Source organism: Sorex araneus, chromosome 2 (assembly GCF_027595985.1).
Source record: "Sorex araneus isolate mSorAra2 chromosome 2, mSorAra2.pri, whole genome shotgun sequence".
Lineage (NCBI taxonomy): Eukaryota > Metazoa > Chordata > Mammalia > Eulipotyphla > Soricidae > Sorex > Sorex araneus.
The window spans coordinates 287,603,338-287,628,012 of record NC_073303.1 but is presented as its reverse complement, the minus strand read 5'-3'; the positions used below and the strand labels follow the sequence as shown (position 1 = coordinate 287,628,012).

The following is a 24,675-nucleotide window of genomic DNA, read 5'->3' as shown; positions in this document are numbered from 1 at the left end:
CTATATATGGTGCTAGAAATAGAATCAGGGTTAGCCACATAAGAAGCAATTTATTTAAACTCCAATTATGATATATTTTTATTGACTCCTAATTAGGGGAGAATGGACATTAGATTGAAAATATTAAAGCAGGGCTAGAGTGATAGCACAGGGGGTAGGGCGTTTGCTTTACACGTGGCCAACCTGGATTCAATTCCCAGCATCCTATATGGTCCCCTGAGCACCACTAGGGGTAATTCCTGAGTGCAGAGCCAGGAGTAACCCCTGTGCATTGCTGGATGTGACCCAAAAAGAAAATATTAAAACAAAGGAATTTGGGCCAGATACATAGTACAATGCCTTGCCTTGCATACAGTTAACCTTGATTTGATCCTCAGCAGTACATGATCGCCCAAGAACCACCTACAGTGATATCTGAGCACAGAACCAGAAGTAAGTCTTGAGCACAGTCACGTGTTCTCTAGATCACCCCACTCCAAAAGAGGGCAGAGACATGGGTGATGTGTTCTGCGGTAAAATTCTAGACTTACTGGAGATCCCTCTAGTAAATTATCTTCTTTCTGATGGAAATTAAACTGTTGCATCCATTAATTTACTATTGAACCTTTCCCATCACAAATTTATTTTTCCACAACCATTAATTTGTCACTATTCTATACTAGAATTCCATAAGAAATTAAACTATTGTTCATGAAGTTTGCTTTGTGATCACAATTTCTCTATTATTTCAACAATCGATGCAGATCTAAAAGGAACTTGATTTTAGGACTTCTTCGTATGGCGGAGGGGGACCTGAGATGCCAAAACAGGGAATGTGATATAATCCAGGGTTTTGAGTTTGAAGGTGAATTCCAACAGTTGGACTCACAGCTGCTTCTGTCCCTGGAAAGAGAAAGATGAAGACTTGTAATCTTTCTAGTCAGCATTAAATGGGAGTACACGAGCTGCTTACTGGCATCTGGCATTTCCTGGACCACTGAAGCAACAGAAAATGATCTGAGGCCCATGTGAAAAAAATTACAACCACCTTGCTTTCTGCAATATTAGTCCCTACAATAAGAAACTTTTCTCCCATGAGCAGATTATATCATCATTGACTAACCCATCAAGAAGTATTCACAATTTAACAGCTAAAAAAGAGGAGGAATATCTTATTGAAGACTATGCAAAAGGATTCCTGTAAATATTAATGACATTTGAGCCAAAGTTCCTTTCATTCAAAATGTGAATCTCGTTAAAGACAATCAAATATTATTTCAGAACTTCATTATTTTATATGATACTTGCAATCCATAATGAATCCAATTAATTAGTTTAAGCATTTTCCTAGGATGAATAGTAAAAGTGCTAAGTTGTGAAGTCTGTATACACTCCAAACAAAATGAGTCTTTTTTAAATTTGAAAAAGTGCTTTAAAATCAAATACCTTTCTTGATGTGGAGAGGGAGGCTCCACAGACATGTTCCGAATGTAGAGACTCTGGTGTCATGTTTGGATGTGGCCAAGCTTAGAAGGACTATGCCAGTCATGAACTGAGGGCCATGTGATGCCTGAGATTGAATTCAAGAGTCTGAGCACCAGCACTTTGCATTACCTTCTTCTACTCAATCATTTTTTTAATTATCATTATTATTGAAATAGGACTATACTGTAACCTATGCTTCAGAAATGTACTTTGAAACTCAACATGTATACACTATATGAAATTCTGGACACTCCAGTCATAAAATACATACACGCACACACACACACACACATTTTCTTTCATAAACCACCTTGAAAGACCATGCACTTATTTCAATAGCTCTTTTGGAAATATTTGATTAGTATCTCTTGAAAGACTGCTTGAGTCACAGAGAAAATTAATAGCAGTCTTTTAAAATCTTCTCTTAATTTAATTTTTTTACTATATTTTTAACTGTTTTGGAGTTATTTGATTACATCTTTTAAAAAAATAATAACTTAGAGCCAGTGTTTGCCCACCTTTGCTTCCTATCATTTCATAGGTATGTTATTCTATAAATCTATATACCTGGGGCTGGTGCAATAGTACAGCAAGTAAGACCAACTGGGGTTAGATCCCCAGTACCCATATGGTCATCAGAACCTCACCATAAATAATCATGAATGCAGAGCCAGGAGTAAGCCCTAAGCACTGTTGAATGTGGCTAGAAAGCCACACATTAGTGAGAATCAGGTAGTGGTGGAGGCATGGGGACACAAGGTGGGATTAAAAACAGGACTGGGATTGTAAACCTAAGAAACCTATTGTAAACATCCCTGTAAACCATGGTGACTGAAAGGAGAAGAAATAGTCAGAAATTCATCTTTAAAGAAACCATGCCTTGGAACCCTTTCCCTACCTGTCCCTCTTCCCGTTAGCTGCTGTTGATGTATTGTGATGGCCGGAAGTCACTCACTTGCTTGGATGTGGCGGTCCAAGCATGTGTGACGCTCTTAGTTGTGATGCTTGCACATACGTTGGTTCTAGTGTGTGGCAGATCACACACTCTTAAGACATAGGTGTTCCAAAGAGCAGAGTCACAAGACCACATTCTACACATGGGGCCGTAATGTAGATTGGAGTCATGGATTCACCATTGTCAGGGTGTTCTTTTTGCCATGATGGATCCTCTATGCCCCTGACTGGTTTTGAAAACTCTTCTGTTACTTGCAGGCACCACACCCACAGTGCCAGAATTTAAACCAAAGAAGTGACACACAAGGCATGTGCCTGACCACGGAAGCTACATCTCTGCTCCTTTGTAGGATAACATAGCCTCGGATAGTTTAGGTTTATTAGGTTACTCCCATTACAGTGCTCCTATTCCTCTTTGTTTATTTGTAGCTTCCTTCTTAGTGTTCTGTTGACTTGTAAATATTGTTTTTCTCTTCTCCTTGAGTCCTTTGCATAGTTTATTCAGAGCAATGTCCTTTTTGTATGGACACAGGAAGACTTAGCAAATGTTATGCTTTTGTAACCTGGGAGTCATTTGACTCTACACGATATTTTCCTCCTGGGCATCTGTTCTCTTGACCTAAGCCTCAGCTGCCCTTACTTCCTAGCACCCCCAAAAGCAGGGTCCCGACGAGGGACGGGACGGACCCAGGGCAAGCAGTGAGTTGTGTGCTACCCTGGCATTGAGATGGGCCTGGCCAAAGTGCCTAATGCTTAACTATAAGTTAAGAGCTTGATCAAGGACAAATGTTGTCATGATCCAAACAGTGATAACTAGATTTGGACTCTGCTAGGGTTAGGAGTGATTAATCTGGCCTGAGTAGTCTGAGCCTGTGGCAAGATGTCAGGAGAGCTGCCTTGCAAGCCTCAATGTATCTTTTGCTATATCCATACAAAAATAACTAGTATTAAAATGTTAATGAGTGTTTGGAATGGGGAGAGAAGAAAAAACCCTTAACAGGTATTTTGCCTACTGGCAGTCAGGAAGGGCTTTGGAACACCCCTAGGTTGTGTTCCCTTAGAACCTGACAGCCCTCAGGAAGGGCTTTATTATGTTGATTTTGCTACCTGGCAGGGTGTGTAACCTAGGGGCAATGGCGAGAGAGGAAAAAGGGAGGAGAGAGATGGAGAGGGGCGGCAGTTGATCCAGAGAGAGGCCGGAGCTGGGAGGGCGGGAGATGAGAAAGATGGAAGATTGAATAAATGGTAACTAATCAGCAACCAGCTTGGTCCTCGTTCTTCCTTCGCCTGTCCTTGGCCAATGGTCGTCCAGATCCAGCCCATACGCAGCAGTTCCAGAGCACCGAACTTGGGTGGTGATACAGAGCCACTGGGAGAGCCCTCGAGTGCACACACCCCTCAGCGTGCTTTAGTTTTTTACACTCCTTGACGGATTTATATCTTAAATTGAAACCAACTATCCTGTTCATTTCCATATTGCTCCTTACTGTTTTATTCGCTGCAATGGTATAGACGAGTAATCCCTACGGAAACCATGCGGTCTGCAAAGTCAAATATGTTGCCTTTGTGACTTTTGAAAGAAAAAGTTTGTTGCTCTCCTTCTTGAAGAATTAAGATTTGAGAAACAGTACAGTGAGTGGGCATCTGCCCTGCACTCAGCTGTACTCTATCTCTCGCACCACATATGGTCCTCTGAATCCCACAAAAAATAAAACAAAAAAACACATCAATGACAAGAAAAAGAATTACGATTTTGATACCATTGAAAGGATTCCAAACAGCTTACCACAATGACCAAACTGTTCAAAATATACTTGATATTAGCCAGTAGTTGCACCACTGAAATCCATGTATAAAATAATAAAAATTACTATGGTGGAGAACATTATGCTTATTTGGAATAATTGGTTTTCATATATTTTTATGTTTTTGGTTTTCATTTCACTGACTTAGAGCCAAGTATAGTAGTTCAGTTATTATTATAATATTTGAAGAATAGAGCTGAGGTTAGAATATGTCTCACCTTTTAATTGGGCTATTTTCTTAAGGAATTATTTATTTAATTAAACAGTCTACTCCTAGGTTATTAAAAATTCAATTTTATGCAATAAATGGATGATGATAGTATCTATGCCTATTAAGCAAAGAAAAATAAATATAAAATTATTAAAACAAGACCTGGTGGGGCTGGAGCAATAGCACAGTGGGTAAGGCATTTGCCTTGCATGCAGCCAACATGGGTTAGATTTCCAGCATCCCATATGGTCCCTGATCACCGCCAGGAGTGATTCCTGAGTGCAAAGCCAGGAGTAACCCCTGAGCATCACCAGGTATGACCCCAAAAAAAGCAAAAAAAAAAACTGGCATACAGCAATTACTTGTTAAAAGTCTATTATTAATCTTACTATATATGTCAAACTGTATTATGTTTGGAACATATGTATGCATTTTTAATTTGCAATATTATTTTCAAATCTACCCTGCCTTAATGTTTATCCAATGATTTTACCATTATTGTGATTAATGTTATAATATAGAAATCATTAATATTTATGGGCTGGAAAAATAGTCTGGGTGAAAGCATTTGCCTTGCATGCAGCTGACCTCATTTTGATCCCCAGCATCACAACTGGTCTTGAGCATTGTCAAGAATGACTACTGAGCTCAGTAAGCCCTGAGCACTTCTAGGAATTACGTGCATCAAAACAAATTATGCATTGAAGGGGCAAGAAAGATAACTCAATGGGCTGAGTTCAAGTTTTGCATGCAGGTGGCCTGGATGTGATTACCAATATGAGATCCTTCCCCCCTTTCCCCAGGACTGACAGGTATGACCCTAAAACAAATAAAGAATATGTAGCTAAGTCTTTTGCAGTTGAGATATTTTTGTGTGTGTGACTTAAGCTAAGTCTATGATTAAACTGGATTAAAGTTGACAACCCCAGTACATGCCTCTGTTATGGGCTCTTGAACTGAATACTGTCCATTTTCCAGGTTAGTTGCTCCTGGTACAATTCAACACAGAGTCACTGCTAAGTAATGGTTATTCTTCCTGGTAGGGTCAACTGAATTGAATCAACAGAAACTCAATTTTAATTCCACTTCTGTGGCTATCAGTGCTATGCTACAGGTGACCGTATATTCATAATTGCTGTGGTAGGAACATTTTGCTATGTTCCTACACAAAATCAGCTATTGCTATTAAAGTTGTTATGAAAACCATAAAGCATTCATTTGATCAACATAATTAAGCCAATTTGCTCAGAAAGCTTTTGTAAAATTGAACATATGCTGTATCACTTTTAATTTTTTTTCTAGGGTGGGTTTACATGGAATATCATTTGATTTGGAGGAGAAGCAGGCATTATATTATCTTTTGACAAATTAATAACCTGAGAAAAGTCAGTTAAAATGCTTGCGAGTATCCTATAATTTTGATAGAACTGTTCGTAAGTAATGGAGGTTTTCTCTTTGTTCAGTTCTATAATATCAATACAATATCTGCTGGAGTTAATAGACAAAAATTTCCCAAATAATTGACTCAATATAAAGGACCTAGTAATTTTAACATTACTCCTCTTTTCTGCTCTGTTATCTTCTCTCTCCATTCTTCTTATGCAAGTGTAGCTAAGAGTGGCTGTCCTTAAGTCACAGTTTTACTCTCTATTAACTGTGTGCTTAATCTCTAAATACCCTTGTTCCACCATTTCTCATGTGTTGAAAATTCCTGAGGAATTCTCACAGAATGAAAGGGGAAGGAGGAACTACTTCTTGAATGGAGCCATTAGTATTTTCATTTCCTGAAAAATGTATAATTTTAAAATATGTATATATCTCTGTCCTTATCTAAAATGACTCACAGACTATTTACAATGAAAGCAAAAATTGTAAATAAAACCCATTTCAAAGGAATTCTACCATTGGGGACTCTGGGAAAGTAGGAATGATTACTGAGGCTGGAAGGATATCTTCTTCAGTCTTTGGCAACTTTCTTTCCGCTCCCCAAACACTAGCCTTCACAGTTAATCACTGAGGGAAGACAAAGCATAGCTAGTACCCCTGGAATGAGAAAAGAAGAGGATTGCTTAAACTGTAGAAGATCAAAGGGAAGGAAGACTGGCCACTTGAAAAGCCAGTGAATGTCACCAGCAGAGGGCGCTTTGAGGCTCTCACCTCAAGTGTTTTGCCAGACAGAATAGACCCAATTTTGATCTACGAAATATGTAGATTTTCTAATATTTTGTTTTTTTATTAAAAACATTAGTAGAAAAAGGTGGTTGTCTTTTGGCTGTACTATTGATTTCTCTTGTAAGCACTAACGGTGAGTGGATTTTTCCTATTTCATTTGTTGTCTTTTTAATCTAATCATCTAAACTCAAGCTTCTTTTTCATCAATTTCTCTAAATATCTTACCTCCTTTTATTCATCCTCATAACTTGTTTTCAATTAACTTATTTTCACTGAGCTAAAATTTTCTCTTCCAAGTTTCTATGTAAATTATGATTATGCTTATAGGCATAATTTTTTTTTAATAAACAAAATAACATAAGGAGCCAGGAATATTTTCCTTATTTCAAAAATCACTTGTATTTTGTAACTATTTGCCAGACTCAGAATTTTTGGTCTAATAAAGTGAGCTGATAGTGATTTAGGTACAGCTGATTATGGAATATTTCAGTGCTTTACTGCTCATCTTGAACCTTCATTTCTGAAAATTTGCATATATTCCTATAAAAACCTCACTTCTGGGGCTGGGGTGATAGAACAGCAGGTAGGGCATTTGCCTTGCACGAGGCCGACCCGGGTTGGATTCCCAGCATCCCATATGGTCCGCTGAGCACTGCCCGGAGTTAATTCCTGAGTGCATGAGCCAGGAGTAACCCCTGTGCATTACTGGGTGTGACCCAAAAAGTAAAAAAAAAAAAAACTCACTTCTGAGGCCCAAGATCTAGTCTTACTTTCCATGTACACATATAAAGGGTCAACACACTTTGCAAATATCCTCTCTGTTTTTCTGTTGAATTATCTGATAGAACAGATTCCAATAACAATACTCAAATAAGTAAGATAATGATAGAAAATCATGAAAATAATAAATCATTTGTATCCTTAATACAGGTACCTTTGAAAAGTAACTAAGTAATGCTGAATGTGGTAAGCTCTGATGACTGAGAGAAAGAAACAAGAAGGTCTCAAAGATGAGCCCTTTCAAGAAAACAGGGCATTAGATGGATTCTTTCTAGGGTTTAGCAGACATAGTAAGAAAAATAGATCAGAAAGATTAATAAAGTGAGAGAGTAAGATAATAGTGAATGGATGGAAGGCCAAGAGATAGAGTTAAGGAGTTTGCCTTGCATGAAGTTGACTCCAGTTAGATCCCTGACACCACATATTGACCCCTGAGCACCTCTAGGAATGATGCCTGAACAGAGAGCCAGGAATAAGCCCTGAGCATAGAGCCAGCACTAAGCCCTGAGTATAGAGCCAGGAATAATTCCTGACCACTACCAGGTGTTGTCAAAAACCCAAAAACAAAGCAAAAAAGTGGAATTTACTACAGATTTATTGCTGTCTGCCTTTCCACCCAACCCAACTGACCCAACCCTTAAAAAACAATGGAAAAAGTGGGGTTGGTTTCAGAAAGAGTCAGGAGACAGGAAACAGAAAATAATAACATGGTTTTGGGGTGTGGATGGCATAATTTTTGTCCTTAAAATATCTCCAGCTTCAAACCATAAGCAAACTCCTCTTTCTCTTCATCATCTCCTGATTCTCTAACTTAACTTTCCTCTGTTCTTCTACTCCTTAATAATATTTATAAGGAATATTAATAGTAATAATAATCTACTCTCTAATAATATTTCTTTTTTCGTCTCCCTAAGAAGTTATCAGAATTGCTTCTCTTCCAGTGAATAAGCAGTTATATCATAATATGTTATGAATGTGGAAGCCTCACTCTATGAGAAGAAGAAGTGAGGATTATGAGTACTTATCACATCACCAGAGAACTATAAAAATATGTAATTACTAGTCCAGAAGGAACCAGGTAAATAGCGCAGGAGTCAGGAGCACATCCCTGTATCTGTAAGGCTGTTTGTTCCATCCCTGATATTATATGACCCTTTGAACTGCTGCTTATACCCTATAGACTCCTGAGCATCTCTGCAATGCTGGGTCCTTTTTAATTAAATCGTTTAGTCTAGTTGGCTGAGTATTACTGGGAGTGGCCCCTGAGTTCCAAACACTATTTGGGAGGCCAAGCTGGGTGGTATGGAGGGTGGGGGGGAGCGAAGATATAGTATATTAGGTAGAGCATTTTCCAGGTCATATCCCTGGCATCCCATATGGTCCCCCAAGCACCGCCAAAAGTAATTTCTGAGTTCAGAGCTAGGAGCAATCTCTGAGCATCTCTGGGTATGACCCCAAAACCAAAAGAGAGAGAGAGGGCTATCCAGGATTGGAATTTGGTCTGGGGAGAAGGGGATGCTAAAATTTTCAAGGCTTTTTCCTAGGCAAAAATTCTACCAGGAGTTGGAATGGGTTGGACTGGCAAGTCCTTTCTTAAGCATATTTGGTGGCAATCCCAAATCAAGTATTTTCCTCCCTTTGATATCTCTAGTCAAGAAAATTATCCATCTGAACTGTATACACTTGTCAGAAATTACCAGTGAGAACAATTTTCTATTTAACATGCTATAACAAGGACAGTTCAATCCACTCCAGGCACTCATATGCAGGCAAGACTTTCTCTCAGCCCTTCTGAGCTAAGGGCAGCTTGATAATCAAATCTCGAACCCACAGGTCAAAAAGAGCAGAGCTATCTCAACTAACGTATTCAGCAAATCGTGATAATAGCATAAAATATAAAATGAAGTTCTGAGAGGAAGAGCCCAACTTAATATATAAAACCTCATCTCTCCATTAAAATGTTTTAAATGAACCTATGTTCTATATTTAGGAGTTTAAGCTCCATCTTCCACCTTTGTGTTCAGTGGATGTCCAGGGGTCCAGAAACCTTTAGGTTTTTCATATGATTAAATGTCATCAGAGCCTTTCAAGTGAATTCTCCACTTCCTCTTCCCTTCTGAATAGTGGCTATGTGGGAGACTCAGGTGTGACCTCATTTTGTGGGTGGATGAGTCTAGCAGGAGTGGGACTCATGTCAAGCTGTGAGAATATGCATTGTGGGGGCCATACAGATAAAAGTGTGGTTTGGGCCCTGACTTCCCTCTATAGCAATAGAGGGACTCCGTCATTTCCTTTGTGTATAAATGATCCATTTATGGAATTATTACTTAGGGAGCATCATTTCTCTGAAGAAGTGAAAGTATAAAGAGAATCCAGTGAGGAAAAGAAATCTGGAGTAGGTTTGAGTTTCAGACTTCCTTATAATATTGACTCTGGAACTTACTTCCAAAAAATTTACTTCTCCAGAAGAAATCATTTAGGATCCCCACTTCCCAATTGACTTTTATATGTTTTTTTTTCTTTTATGGATGAGAAACAAGGATGTGGAGAAACACAATTTTGGGGTCTATACCCACTTCAAGGACTGGAGAAATAGCACAGCGGGTAGGGTGTTTACCTTGCACACGGCTGACCTGGGTTCTATTCCTCTGTCCCTTTGGAGGAGCCCGGCAAGCTACCAAGAGTATCCCGCCTGCATGGCAGAACCTTGCAAGCTACCCGTGGTGTATTCAATATGCCAAAAACAGTGACAAGTCGCACAATGGAAACATTACTGGTGCCCACTGGAGCAAATCAATGAACAAATGGACCATAGTGCTACAGTGCTATCCACATCAAATATCTTGTCAATGGTTATACACTGCCCTTATAGCCATTCTGAATCTTAATGGGACAGAATGGGAGAAAGGCAATGGATGAGGTATTTGAAAGCCTGGCTTGTCTAAGTTAGAGAAAAACATAAATGGGGGGCGAGGTAGGGGGTGTGAGGCAATTACTGAACCTGTAGCCTAACATGGAAACCCAACTGTAGAGAAACTGATAATAACTACTAAGTTGACTAGTTTAAATTTTCTTCAGTAAAGTGTAACCCATGAATATAGCAGTCGTTAGGAAAGGAAGGATGGGACGAAGAAGGAAACAAGAATTCTACAAAGCAATCCCTGCCTTTTAGGAATCACCTGAAAGGAATGTCTAGAGGTTCAGAATATAGGATGTACTCACTGTCCAGTATGCGCTAGTTACGAACGTTCAGGCAAACTTCCAGGGATCCCCATTTCTCAACTCTGAGTAGTTTTATTTGTTTGCATTTGGTGCTCAGGAGGCTGCTCTTGGCTCAGCCTGAGGGACCATTCCTGGCAGGGCTCAGAGTATGATACAGTCCTGGGAATGAAATTTGGACTTGGAAAGCACACACTTTAATCCCTCCGAGTTAGCTCTTTGGCCAAATTCTAAATAATTTAAAATTTAATGACTGGCTTTCATTAAATATCTATGTGCTATGTTAATCCGATAGAGTGAGAAAAGCAGAGAACTACATCTAAGAGAAATAATGGTCACTTTTCTGAGTTGGTATTAGGAAATAGATAATATGTAAGAAGCCCTTGATCTACTGTGCTTAGTATAAGTGAAGTAAGTTATCAATTCTTTTCTTTCCTTTTTTTTTCCTTTTTGGGTCACACCTGGCGGTGCTCAGGGGACCATATGGGATGCTAGGAATAAAACCCGGGTCGGCTGCGTACAAGGCAAACGCCCTACCCGCTGTGCTATTGCTCCACCCCAGTTATCAATTATTTTAGTATTTGAACAAAGAATTAAAACAAACATTTTGGAAAATGAAATGAGTTGACTACATCACTTTAATTTTTTAGAATTGCATTTATCTACTTTTATTCAATGGACATGTATTATTTTCTGCATAAGGGACAGGTGTATATCATTGAAATTTAGCCCATAGATGCATACACTATATTAAGCTCACCATTAAACTACTTTGTTAAATAATCTTTTTATCCCCATTATCTTTGTTTCTTGTATATAATGAGTTCTGGGCACTACAGTGAATATTATTCCAATGCACTGAACTTATTGCTATTACATGAAGATTATTGAAGCAATAGATGGCATGATCTCTTTTTCTCCCATTCATAACTGTTTCTGCAAATTCAAACATAGTAAAAAGCATATGCAAGCTATCATCCATGCCATGTAAAAATCATTTGGGAATAAACTGCCCTAGTGTTTTAACAATAACCTGGATGGATTATTTAAAATTAAAAAATGCATTTTTAATAGTTTGCCTTAAAAAGAAATTAGTAATGGAAATCAGTAAAAAATTTTTTCAGGGTGAAAAAAGATTAAGAACATAGGCCAATATTCTCTTCAAGTGAAATTGGCAGAATCATAATAGCATTTATTTATAAATACCACTTGTTAAATTAATAAAAAATAGGCTCATGTGAACAGGCCAAACGCATTGACTAATATGCTTTGTTAGAAGATTGGTGACACTATTTCCCTCAGTATTCAGTGGAAAGTGATTTTTATTTTAGGAGAATGAATGATTTTTATTGGATACTTTAATTATCTTTTCCAAAACAACCATTTATCAAATTGACAATGTGTTTCCCTTATTAAATATTGACTTTAAAAGCCAATAGTGAACATAATCTCTAAATCTTAGAATACTGTTTCCATACTGAAGTTGTTTGGTTTTATTTTTTTTTTTTGCCTCACATTTTATTTCACTGTTAGTTTTTCCAGAACATGCCTTATTCCAATACTGAATTTTTTTTTCCTTGCCTATGTTTCTAAAGGGCATCTCTATCAACCACTTGAGATAATTATGGTGAGCAATGAAGCACCTTAGTGGAAATGTCTCCAAACAGATAATCTAGATGAGGACAATACTTAATGCAAAGGAGTTAGCTATAAATACGTTACTAAAAAAAAAAGAAGTGTTCAACTTCCTACTTACAGCTCAGGTTGGCAATTACAAAATCCTTCATAATCTTAAATTTCCTCTTTACCTTACTTAGAGAAGAGTGTAAAATAATAGCGTCGGCATAATTTTTTTAATAAAAATTTTATTTTATTGAATCACCGTGTGGAAAATTACAATGCTTTCAGGCATGATTTAGGGGGTGGGATTTGAGAGCAGTCATGAACAAGATGCTGCCAGTATGTCCAGGGAAAAGGACATGATTACTGCCATTCTCTGACCAATTCCAATGTTCCAGGTTTAGCCTTGGCAGCAACCTGCAGGTGCAGTTCAGTATTAAACATTTCAGAAAACTGGAATCAAAAATTTTGCAAATAAGACACTGAGCAAGGGTAGAGTCAATATACCAAAAGGTAAGAGATTACTCTTCTCTACCTTAATTCTTAATTTATTTATTTATTTTTTTTGCTTTTTGGGTCACACCTGGCGATGCACAGGGGTTGGCTTTGCACTCAGGAATTACTCATGGTGGTGCTAGGGAACCATATGGGATGCTGGGAATCGAACCTGGGTTGGCCACGTGCAAGGCAAACGCCCTACCTGCTGTGCTATTGCTCCAGCCCCTCTACCTTAAATTCTTACTCATTTCAAGGAATCTGTTCTGTATAACTATTTTCTAGAATTCTTTTTTCAGCAAAATATTTATTTTTTCGACATGCTCAAGCTTAACTGAGTCATTTTCCTAGAATACTTTTATGATTAATTAATTTTATGATAGTTTAGATAAAATGGTTACAATGTTGTTGGCATTTATGGTATTGATATACAAAGTCACTGCATTTTATCAGCATAAAAGTGCCCCAAACACACCACCACTGTACATATGTGACCACAAGATCATCTCTCCATTCCCCTCCCACCCCATCCTTTAGCGTTTGGAAATTTGAGTTTTGTAATCCCAAAGCAAGGTGTTGCCATAGTTTGATACTGTCTATTCCCTTGTTTTGTCTCTATACCACAGATGAGTGAAATAATCTGGTATTTATCATTCTCCTTCTGACTTTGCTTACCCTGGACAGAACTGGAAGGTACAACTCTTCCTCCTTTTTGTGTCCTTCTGATGTTTTCCCATTTCCCAATGCACAGGACCCTTTCAAGGCTCCAATAAACTTTTATTCCGAGTTCACACATCAGTCAAAAGTTGATTTTTTAAAAAAGAAATAAACTTTATAATTTTAAAACTTTTTCAAAGTCCAGAGATACATAGACATCTTACCATATTTAGGGTCTATGTCTCCAATAGCATAAACAGCCACTGTACATCTTGGAGAGTCCATCTTGGGTCTCAGCCAGCACTGGATACAGAAGAGCATGACTCCACAGAGAAGAACTATCAGGAAAATCAGCAGCAGGAGCCTGGCAAGAAAGGAACCCAGGGAGGTGTAATCACAGAGGCAGTGAAAACACTTAAGCTGCTGGAAAAGGAAGACAGATTCAACTGGAGAGGATGAGTACAACCAGAAAGGCCCAAGTCATCATCTACGTCTTGGTATTCATATAGTCTCAATGAACCCAGATGTTTGCTGAGGAAGTTACTCTTGGCAGGTGATAAGAATCACTTTTTATAAAGGATGTTGGAAGGACCCATTTGGGTTGGAAGATGCGAACTAAAAGTAGACTAGGTGGTGGGAGATGGGGTGGGGGTGGTGAGAGGGATACTGGGATCATTGGTGGAGGTGAATGGGTACTGGTGGAGGGATGGGTAAACAACCACTGTATGAGTGAAATGCAAGCACAAAAGTTCATAAGTTTGTAACTGTACATCACAGTGATTCTCTAATAAAAAATTTTTAAAAAAGAATCACTTTTTGGACATCCATCAATTGTGTTTCACCTTTAGACATTCATTTGACTAGCAATGAAGTAAGTGAATAGATTTTAGATGCTGAAGTTAGGTGAGAAATAAAGATATAAAACAGAGTATCTCCATCTTTGAGGAACTAAATAATTCCAAGGCAATAGTAATTGAAGGCTACAACAATTTAGGAAGAAATAAAAACTCTCAAAAATTTTTGAAGGATAAGAACTAGTTCTTTGATGAGATCTTATGCTTTTTGTTTGTTCATTTGTTTCTTGGGCCATACTTGGTTTGCTCAGGGCTTGCTTCTGGCTTTATGCTCAGGAATCACTTCTTGGGGACCATATGGGATTCCAGGGATCAAACCCACATCGGACTCATTTAGGGCAAATGCTCTACCTACTGTTCTATCACTCCTGCTCTGAGAGATCTTTTGCTTTATGCTGAGGGTCTGTTAAAGTCAGAACCAAAAAATCCATAGATTTTTTTAGGGAGCCTTTGAGAAGAACAATTATTTTGCAGTTAAACATGTCCATCTTGAGAATAAATTATCACTTTCAGAGATAGGTTTATTAACACATGAATTATCAAAATGAAAAACACTGAGCAGCAACCTGAAAGTAATGCACATTTATGTATTTACTGGACCATTAACATTTCCATAAACGGAGGCTGGGGACACAGTGCAGCAGGGAAGGCATTTGCCTTGCAAACAGCTGACCCAGGTTCAATCCTCAGCGTTCAATATGGTCAGCAGAGGATGCCAGAAGTGACCCCTGAGCAAAGAGTCAGGAGTAACAGAAATAAATGCACCCAGAGCATTGTCATGTGTTCCCTAATCGCCCTCCAAAAATAATAATTCCTTGAGCAACTTATCATTTCATGTGCCATCTAAACTATTTAGTTAAAGAAGTTTCCCTAAAATTATTTACAGATGGATAGATTTTATCAAAGTTTTTACAACGTAAAGAATATTCTTACCAGACATACCAGACACTGCCATATTGATCTTTATAGTTGATACACCTACTGACAAAAAAAAAAGTTAAATGAGTGGGAATCTTCTATAGTGCTGTATCACTGTCATCCCGTTGTTCATCAATTTGCTCAAGTGGGCACCAGTAATGTCTCCTTTGTGAGACTTGTTGTTACTGTTTTTGGCATATCAAATACGCCATGGGTAACTTGCCAGGCTCTGCTGTGCAGGCAGGATACTCAGTAGCTTGCCAGGCTATCCAAGAGTGACAGAAAAATCGAACCCAGGTCAGCCACGTGCAAGGCAAACGCCCTACCCGTTGTGCTATCACTCCAGTCAGGATTTATCAAATCTTCTAAATGGCCAACATCTCTTCTTTCAGAACTGTAATATTTATATTGATCACAAGTATTTACTCAGAATAATAATCTGCCCCTCTTCCACCCCCTTTAAGCAAACCTTTACCATAAACCTGCTTGTTTCAATGAGTTGCAGACAAGGAAATAGGAAATCCTAATAATGCAGAACTGAAAGACACTGTCTCTGGGGCCAGAGAAATAGTACGGAGGGTAAGGCCTTTGCCTTGCATGCGGACTACCTGGGTTTGATTATGGGGAGAGATCCCTGAATCCAGAAGTGGAGTAAACCCAGATCATGTCAGAGTCACACACACACACACACACACACACACACACACACACACACACACACACACACACACACACACACAGAGTTTTCAAGATAAAACAGCTCAAAGGCCTCAGGCAGCCTAAAAATCCTTTGAGATGCAAAATTCCAGGAGGCAAGAAGGGTGCTGAGGAGTGATTTCCAGTACAGGAACAAAAACCAAGCTTCAAGTATCAAAAGCCCTTCCCCAGGTCTTGCTCTCCCCCACTGCTAACAAACCCCTTAGCAGAAACACAGCAAAAGACTTTCTGGGGGATAGTTTGGGAATTTTTATTTTTGTGTAAATTTATATTTTTAATATATAAATTATTTTTGTATAAAAACTCTGCAGTGACAAAGAGTAGGATGTCCTACATCTGGCTGGGGTAGGGTGGGGTAGGGTACGGGGGCATTGCCTAGAGTTCTGTTGGTCATTTGTCCTTCATTCCAATATGGAACAACTTACCTTCTGTCTTGAACTTGAAACCCCATTCTGTCCCCTCATGTTTCCTGACTAAACTTATCTTATTATTCATCCCCTTTCAGAAATTCTTCTTCAGGGGGAGAAGTCAGATAGGTGGGGGAACCTGGGCAGAGATCAGGGATCCCTCAAAGATCAACTTTCTGACTCCAGCCTAGGGTCACAGCTCCCCTAGAAATTGGGTGGTGGGGATTCATTCCCCTTACAATGAGGAGCAAGCAGGACTCAAGTACAGTGTAGGGACTGCCCCCTGGAGCTGGTGAGAACAAGCATCTGTTGGGTGTAGATGCTCAGAGAAAGTTTATTGGTTTCTGGGTGTCAGAGGTGGGTAAAATGGGTGGCAATTTAACACTAATTTTCTTCCCCCCTCATATAAGTCAACTGCAACAAAAATACTGAGATTGTAAGTAGACAGATAATGTATATCGACTCTGTACCTAAACAGATACCTAGTGGTTCTGTAATAGGTTTGATTTGAATTCAAATACAGACTTACATTGAGAAACTGACTTTTAGTACTAACATGTCCTAGGTTTTTGGTAACACTGTAGCACTGTCCTGTTGTTTATAGATTTGCTCCAGCGGGCACCAGTAACACCTCCATTGTGAGACTTGCTGTTACTGTCTTTGGCATATCGAATACACCACGGGTAGCTTGCCAGTCTTTGCCGTGTGGTAGGGTGTTTGCCTTGCACGAGGCCCACATGGGTTTGATTTCTCTGTCCTTGGAGAGCCCAGCAAGCTGCCAAGTTTTTTGGTATTCAGCATATAAGTTTTCTACCTTTCTAGTTAATCAAAAGTTCTTTAAAATACAAATTCTTTTTTGGTATTGCTGGGATCAAACCCAAGACCTCAGCATGTGAAGTATTCAAGGCACCTTTACTATCACTGAGACACAACCCCATCCTTAAAATGCAAATCCTTATGAAAGGCTTATCATTTCCTTTAGCCTTTAATCTCCTGTGGTAAAATATGCAATCCTGGATGGAGAAAAAAGTTAGGCAGAAAGGAAATGAATGAGTGTCACCACATATATACTGTCTACAAAGAGTTAAGGGTTAATCTTTTCAGTGAGGGTGATCAAACCATTTGTGCATGTAAGACAAATTCAATGATTCCAAAATAGATTTGACAAGATGATTCAGAAGCCAAACTTGCATTGTCTTTCTTCAGAAGTTTTAATTCTCCAAGTACAGATACTTATGTGCTATTTAAATCCTCCAGCATGCTTCACTATTTCAGACCTGCTGTATTGAATATATTTTTGTTCGCAGATGACTCCTTTTCATACCTCACTATATAGGCCCCTCTTAGAGTATCCTGTCATTGGAGAGTAGAAACCTGTTAATCACAGTCAGATTAGATTCTAGGTGGAACTATACTTAATCATGTCTCTTTCAGCTACTGTCTAAATAACACTCAGTACTTTTCATCTTGAAAGCATTCATACATGTCAGCTAATTTATGGCTCCCAGAATCTCTAGGGAAACAGTGTTTCAGGTTTATCTTCATACTAGTCTGAAATGACTTTTTAATATAACTGAAATGTCAAAACAAAAATAACCCCTACCCAAATATTTAAAAAAAAATCGAATCATTTAGACAACTTTTTCATTTGCTTTTGGGGGTTCTGTTATTGTTGTTGGGTTTGGGTTTTTCTTTTGCTATTGGTTTACCTAGAAGGTTTAGCAAAGTACAAGGGAAAAATACTCAAGGAAATGGTTGTTGAAATATAATGTTTAAAAGGGTCTAAAACAGAAGATCATCAATCAGGCATTTAAAAAATAATCAATAATGTGCCCTTATAAGGAGTATTATCTAACCTTCAGAAGGATGTATATTACAATTACAAACCTTATTAAGTAAAATAACATGCTGAATTCATTTTGTATGTGTTCTTTTATAGTAGGAATATAATATCCTGTTTTAGAGATAGATGTTAGGGAAATCCTCAGTGTCCTGACCCAATAAGAGAAAAAAATCCTTGTATTTTTGAATCTTGAAACTTGTTTATGACCAGGATTGTTTTATTTTTCTAAATATGCAACAATCTTAATCTTCTCTTTACATGTTAACATAGACCATACACTTAATATAATGTCCAGTCTAAATATTATTTTATTTCTTAGCTATAATTTTAACAACTTATTTTTTGGTACGTGATGTTAACAATTATCCAAACTGACTACTTCAGTTTGTTTTGTTCATCCAGGTGTTACAATTCTCATACTCAAAAAATGGTCAGGAGGAGAATAACTAGAGAAACATGGTGATCATGGAATTTTAGCATTGCAGATACCTTGTGGTCATTTACTTCACAGTTATTTTACAACTGAAATGCAGAACAAGGTAGTAAATGGTCAAAGGTGTAAGTTAAAAATGAAAATGTAGGTCTTCTCAGCCATGTGCATCTTTAATATTCTAATTACTCAAATTTTAGCAGTGTAAGTTACATTTTTGAAAATGAAGTCATTACTCAGAAATTTATATATGCTTGGCCAAATTAAGATGATGTTGCCAAAAAAAAGATATATTTTTAAATGCACCAGGGAGAAGTGAGAACTGACTGTGATATTTATAAAAATGCTTCCTTTGACCACAGTTCTGAAGTAATAGTTTCTGAAGATCATTTCTGTTCATGCCAGAATAATTAGTGCTCTGTTTTACAGGGATATTGCAATAATTGCTGATCTACAGGGATGCTTATATTAGTTTATTTTTATTATCCTTCTCAATACTAAGTATCCATAGACCTAAGATTAAGAATACATTCATGAATATTATAAATTCAAGAGAAAATACTCTGCAGTTCTTCTAAAAATAAAAATAGTACCTATTCTAGATCATCTAGAATCCCTGTGCAATTCATTTTTTTCTGTGCAATTCGTCTGAATTAATTAACTATACTATAAGTTAAGGTCATGTCATCATATTCCTTATTTTTGTTGTTTTCTTGTTTGGGGACCACACTTTGCAGAGATCAGAGATTACTCTGGGATCTAATTTACACTTAGAAAACTTTTGTGCTGAATTCCAAAAACCTAGGACATTACAATTGCCCTGCCTGCTTTATGCTATTGCTTTGTTCCCATAATCCTCATTTTACTGTTGGGGAAATTCAGTCACACAGAGGTTGAATAACTTAACTAGAAAAATAGTTGAAAGGGAGAGAAGCAGCCTCTAAACCCAACTGGTCTGGTTGTAGATTTATTATTGCTTCCCACCATGTAGCATCTACTGTAAATAGTAAAATCCAGCCCTTATCTTATGACAGTGGAATACTGCCCACAGTTCTTTGTTCCAAAGTGCTTTAGGAAAAGAATAAAAATGGGAAAATAGAAGAACCGAGTAGTGATACCCTAGAGAATATTAAAGAATAGCCAACAGTGAGATCAACTGAAGATAGAAATTTCTATACATGAAATTTGAACTGAATTCTCAATGTGACTTCTAGTTGACAATAGTATGTAATAGATTTGGTTATATCAGGCCTCCAACAAGTAACAGAAATGCAAAACATTACTCACAAAGTACAAGCATTCCTGGCATTGAAATTAGAAACCCAAATTCAAATATGAGTTTGATAAAGGGGAAGCACACTGTTAACAGTAGCACACGGTTAAAAACAATGATGTTTTTCATAGCACTAAGAATAAATGCATTTATTATTAAAACTATAAACACATTTCATAGTTCTTAAAAAGGGTTTTCCACCTGCAAGAAAAATGAACTCTGACCTTTGTCTGGGCTGGAGTGATAGCACAGCGGTTGGGCATTCGCCTTTCACGTGGCCGACCCGAGTTCTATTCCTCTGCTCCTCTCGGAGAGCCCGGCAAGCTACCCGTGCATATTGGATATGCCAAAAGCAGTAACAATAAGTCTGTCAATGAGAGACATTACTGGTGCCCACTCCAACAATTCGATGAGCAACAGGATGACAGTGACAGTGACAGTGACTTTTGTCTAATGCCAGACACAAAAGTCAGATACAACTGTATTAAAGACCTCAATATCAGTCATGAATCTAAAATGTACACAGAGGAAAATATAAGCACAACTCTCCATGACATTGAAAATAAAAGCATCTTCAAGAATGAAATAGCGCTGACCATGCAAGTGGAAGCAAACATAAACAAATGGAACTACATCAAACTAAGAAGCTTCTGCACTTCAAAAGAAACAGTGACCAAAATACAGAAAGAGCCCACAGAATGGGAAAGAATATTTAACCAATACCCATCTGATAAGTGATAAATATCCAGGATATACAAGACACTAATAGGGTTGTATAAAATAAAACTCCAACTCCATCAAAAATGGGGAGAAGAAATGAACAGAAGTTTTCTGAAAAATTGAAATAGAAATGGCCAAAAGGCACATGAAAAAATGCTCCAATTGCTAGTCATCAGGGAGATACACATCAAAACAACAGTGAGATATCATCTCATACCACAGAGATTGGCACACATTCAAAAGAACAAAAGCAACTAGTGCTGGCGTGGATGTGGGGGGAAAAGGACACTCTTTCACTGTTGGTGGGAATGCCAACTGGTCCAGCCTTTCTGGAAAACAATATGGACAGTCCTTCCAAAACTAGAAATTGAGCTTCCATATGACCCCACAATACGACTTCTGGGAATATATCCTGAGGATGCAAAAAAGCACATTAGAAATGACATCTGTACCTACGTGTTCCTTGCAGCACTGTTCATAAAAGCCAAAATCTGGAAACAACCCAAGTGCCCTAGAACAGACGACTGGTTAAAGAAAATTTGGTACATCTACACAATACTATGCAGCTGTTCAGAGAGATGTAGTCATGAAAGTTACTTATAAATGGATAGACATGGAGAGTATCATGTTAAGTGAAATGAGTCAGAAACAGAGGGACAAACTTAGAAGGACTGCACTCATGTGTGGAGTATATAATAATAACACATGAGGCTGACACCCAAGGACAGTAGATACAAGGGCCAGGAGGATTGCCTCATAACCGGAAGCCTGCTTCATGAGTGGCGGGGAGAAGGCATATGGTCTAGAGAAGGGATCACTATGAAAATGATGGCTGGAGGAATCAGTTGGGATGGGAGATATGTGCCGAAAGTAGATAATGGACCAAACATGGTGACCTCTCAGTGTCTGTGTTGGAAGCCATAGTGCTCCAAAGTAGAGAGAGAGTAAGGGGGATATTGTCTGCCACAGAGGCAGGAGAAGGGTAGAAAAGGGGGGGATACCAAGGATATTGGTGGTGCGGAATGTGCACTGGTGGAAGGATGGGTGTTTGATCATTGTGTGATTGTATCCCAAACATGAAAGCTTGTAACTGTCTCACAGTGATTCAATAATTTTTTTAAAAACGGGGTGTTTCCCCAGCTAACATAGGCCTAGGTACAATTTATCTATAGTAATTTGGTGGGGGAGGGATGGATACCAGATTATATTGCCACAAGCCTGATAGTCTGGTCTCAGGAACCTGAGGTGAATTGTATCTGTGAGGTAATTGCATCTCATTGTATAAATGAACTGCATATCCACTAGGTATTTTTCTATATGTATAATTATGTGCATGTATATGTAGGAACACATTTATGTTTTGCATATTGTATGTAGCATTGACCTCCTCTAAATGTTCACAAAGGCTTATTTCCAGATGATGAATAGGTGTTTCCTAATATATGTCACTTGATAAAGTGACACTAAAGTAAGAAATAGTTATCATAATCATCAAAAAAGAAGACTACCCCAACTTAAGTCATTTTCAGAAATAAGCTTTTCATTGTAGAAACTTATATTCAAGGACAAACACCCAGATACTTGGTTTTATCATATGAAGTTATCCCACACACATCATGGGAGATCCCTTCCTCTCATTTCTCTGTCCTGAGCCTTCATCCTGTTCTTTGGTTTAGGAAAAAAACAACTCATGGTCTGCCCCATTTGTTTTAGAATTGACAGCCATGTAACATTTTCATAAATAGGTAGTGAAATCTCTTTTTGTCCCATGACTATGCCTAGTATTAGTTTCTTTAGGTAGTCACACAAAGAACAATATGGGCAGAGAGGGGTCTCTCTGTGCCCCTACATGGATGAACATGAACATCCATGTACATGGCTACTTCTGGGTAGGAAAACTGATTACAGGTATAATTATGGACAGTTGGGTTCTGTCAACTTTGTCAAGTTTTATTTCGTATTCAGAATTACAGAGAGTATTTCAATTTTACATAGAACCAGCATAATACAATTCTTATAGGAAAAACTGCTCATAGAAAATCAATTTAATTGTTCAAATTAGGGAAAAAAAGATGCTTAAAATGGAATTTAATTGTGCACTGGTGGAGGGATGGGTGTTTCATTATTGTATGGCTGAATCTCAAACATGGAAGCTTTGTAGCTCTATCTCACGGTGATACAAAAAAAAAAGTAATGTGGAGTTCATGCCCAATTCAATCAGCTTCATCAATGGCTGAACAAATAGAAGTTCTCCTACATTATTGTTTTTAAAGTGGAATTTAAATAGAACTAGTACAAGATAATCAAAACACATGTTCTTGTAGTATTTGAATTTTTGATGGTATTTCTCTTACACATTTACTTCTAACATCTCCTGTTTAATCTCTGGGCGGCTAGGGAGGCCCCGGCAGTTCTCCCTCTCGCTGCTCGAGTTTAGAGGGTCCTCAGGCCGCTCTCTCAGCGGGGGGTGGGAGGGGGGACTGGGGGGTCCTCGGGACGCTCACCCAGCCAGAATGGCCCATGCATAGGGCAGACAGAGAAGGAAACGAGGGCCAGGCCAGTTGATTGATCAGTTGCCATGTATTACATTTTCCCCATGCGCCTGTTCCAATCTCTCTGAGCCCCCCATTCTAGCATCACACTGCCCCTCATTCCTGTCTCCTTCTGTCTCTTCTGCTCATCTCTCTGCACTCCATCTTGCTTCCTGCTCTGTGATCCAACAACTCCCTTGTCTCTCCACTCCCAGCACTCTGGACCAACGCTACAGTTCAGTAACAAAATCGATAAGAAAGCCCTTCCTGACTGCCCATCAGGCTCAAGGGCAGAAACATCCAGGGGTGTTCCTCTTCTCCTTAGTCCAATAACTTTATTAACATCTTAATTAACATCTTAATATTAGCTATTTTTGTATGGACAGAGTAAGAGATACTTTGAGGCTTGTAGGGCAGCTCATCTGGGAGCATCTTGCCACAGACTCAGACTACAGTGCTTAAGCCAGATTAATCATTCCTAACCCTAGCAGGGTCCAAATCTAGTTATTTCTTTTGGATCATAACAGAATTTGCCTGTGACCATGTTCTTAACTTCTAGTTAAGCATTATGGCACTTTGGCCAGGCCCATCTCGATGCCAGGGTAGCACATAGCTCACATCTTGCCCTGGGTCCATCAAGTCCCTCGTCGGGACCCTGCATTTGGGGGGTGCTTGGAAGTAATGGTAACTCAGGCTTACGTTGAGCGAACAGATACTCAAGAGGTAAATGTCACTGAGAGTCCATTAACTCCCAAGATACAAAAACATAGCATTAATTGCCTTGTGTCCATACAAAAAGGACATTGCTCTTAATTAACTATGCAAAGGACTTAAGGAGAAGAGAAAAACAATATTTACAAGTCAAACAGAGCACAAAGAAAGATGTTACAAATAAACACAGAGGAATGGGAGCACGGTGATGGGAGTAACCCAACAAACCTAAACTCCCTGCAGCAAGGCGGAAAGGACAAACCAATGTTATCCTACAATCTCCCTATAGTATTACCCCCATTCTTTATTTTTCTGTCTTTATTTTCTGCTATTTCATGTTTTGAGATGATTCTTCTTTTCATTTTAAGAATAAAAACCATTCAAAAGAGATATATCAAACACATGCAAAATGATGTAGAAAAATAAAAGACATACATATGTACTAGCAGATTTTCTACAACTGTTTCATTACTTCCTCTCTTTGGGTCTCAATTTCTTTACCTGGAAACAAAACAAGTAGCCTAATGATTCCAAGGCAGTTGAAAATGCCCCTCAAAACTGTATTTCACAGGAGCTGGAATGATAACACAGCAGGTAGGGCGTTTGCCTTACATGCGGCCGACCCAGATTCGATTCCCAGCATCCCATATGGTTCCCCGAGCACTGCCAGGAGTAATTCATGAATGCAGAGCCAGGAGTAACCCCTGTGCATTTCCAGGTGTTACCCAAAAAGCAAATAATAAATAAGTAAAAACTGTATTTCCCAGTCATGTTCATTGGAGTATGAGTTACAACATTTATTATCCTTTCCATTAATGAAATGCATAACCTGTTATTCTGTTATTCCTATTTTTTAAAAAGATCCAAAATGAAGGGGCATGGTGAGGCTGCCAG

General features: G+C 38.5%; 1 protein-coding gene across 1 annotated transcript; it reads right to left on the bottom strand.

Annotated features, from left to right (window-relative positions):
- Positions 1-745: 745 nt before the first annotated feature.
- Positions 746-16,317, bottom strand: TMEM207 (transmembrane protein 207). The gene is made up of 4 exons (XM_004603247.2): positions 16,292-16,317; positions 15,165-15,209; positions 13,602-13,741; positions 746-882 (listed from the first exon to the last, which is right to left on the bottom strand). Exons 1-4 carry the CDS (start codon positions 16,315-16,317, stop codon positions 746-748), a joined length of 348 nt encoding a protein of 115 aa, XP_004603304.2.
- Positions 16,318-24,675: the final 8,358 nt, after the last annotated feature.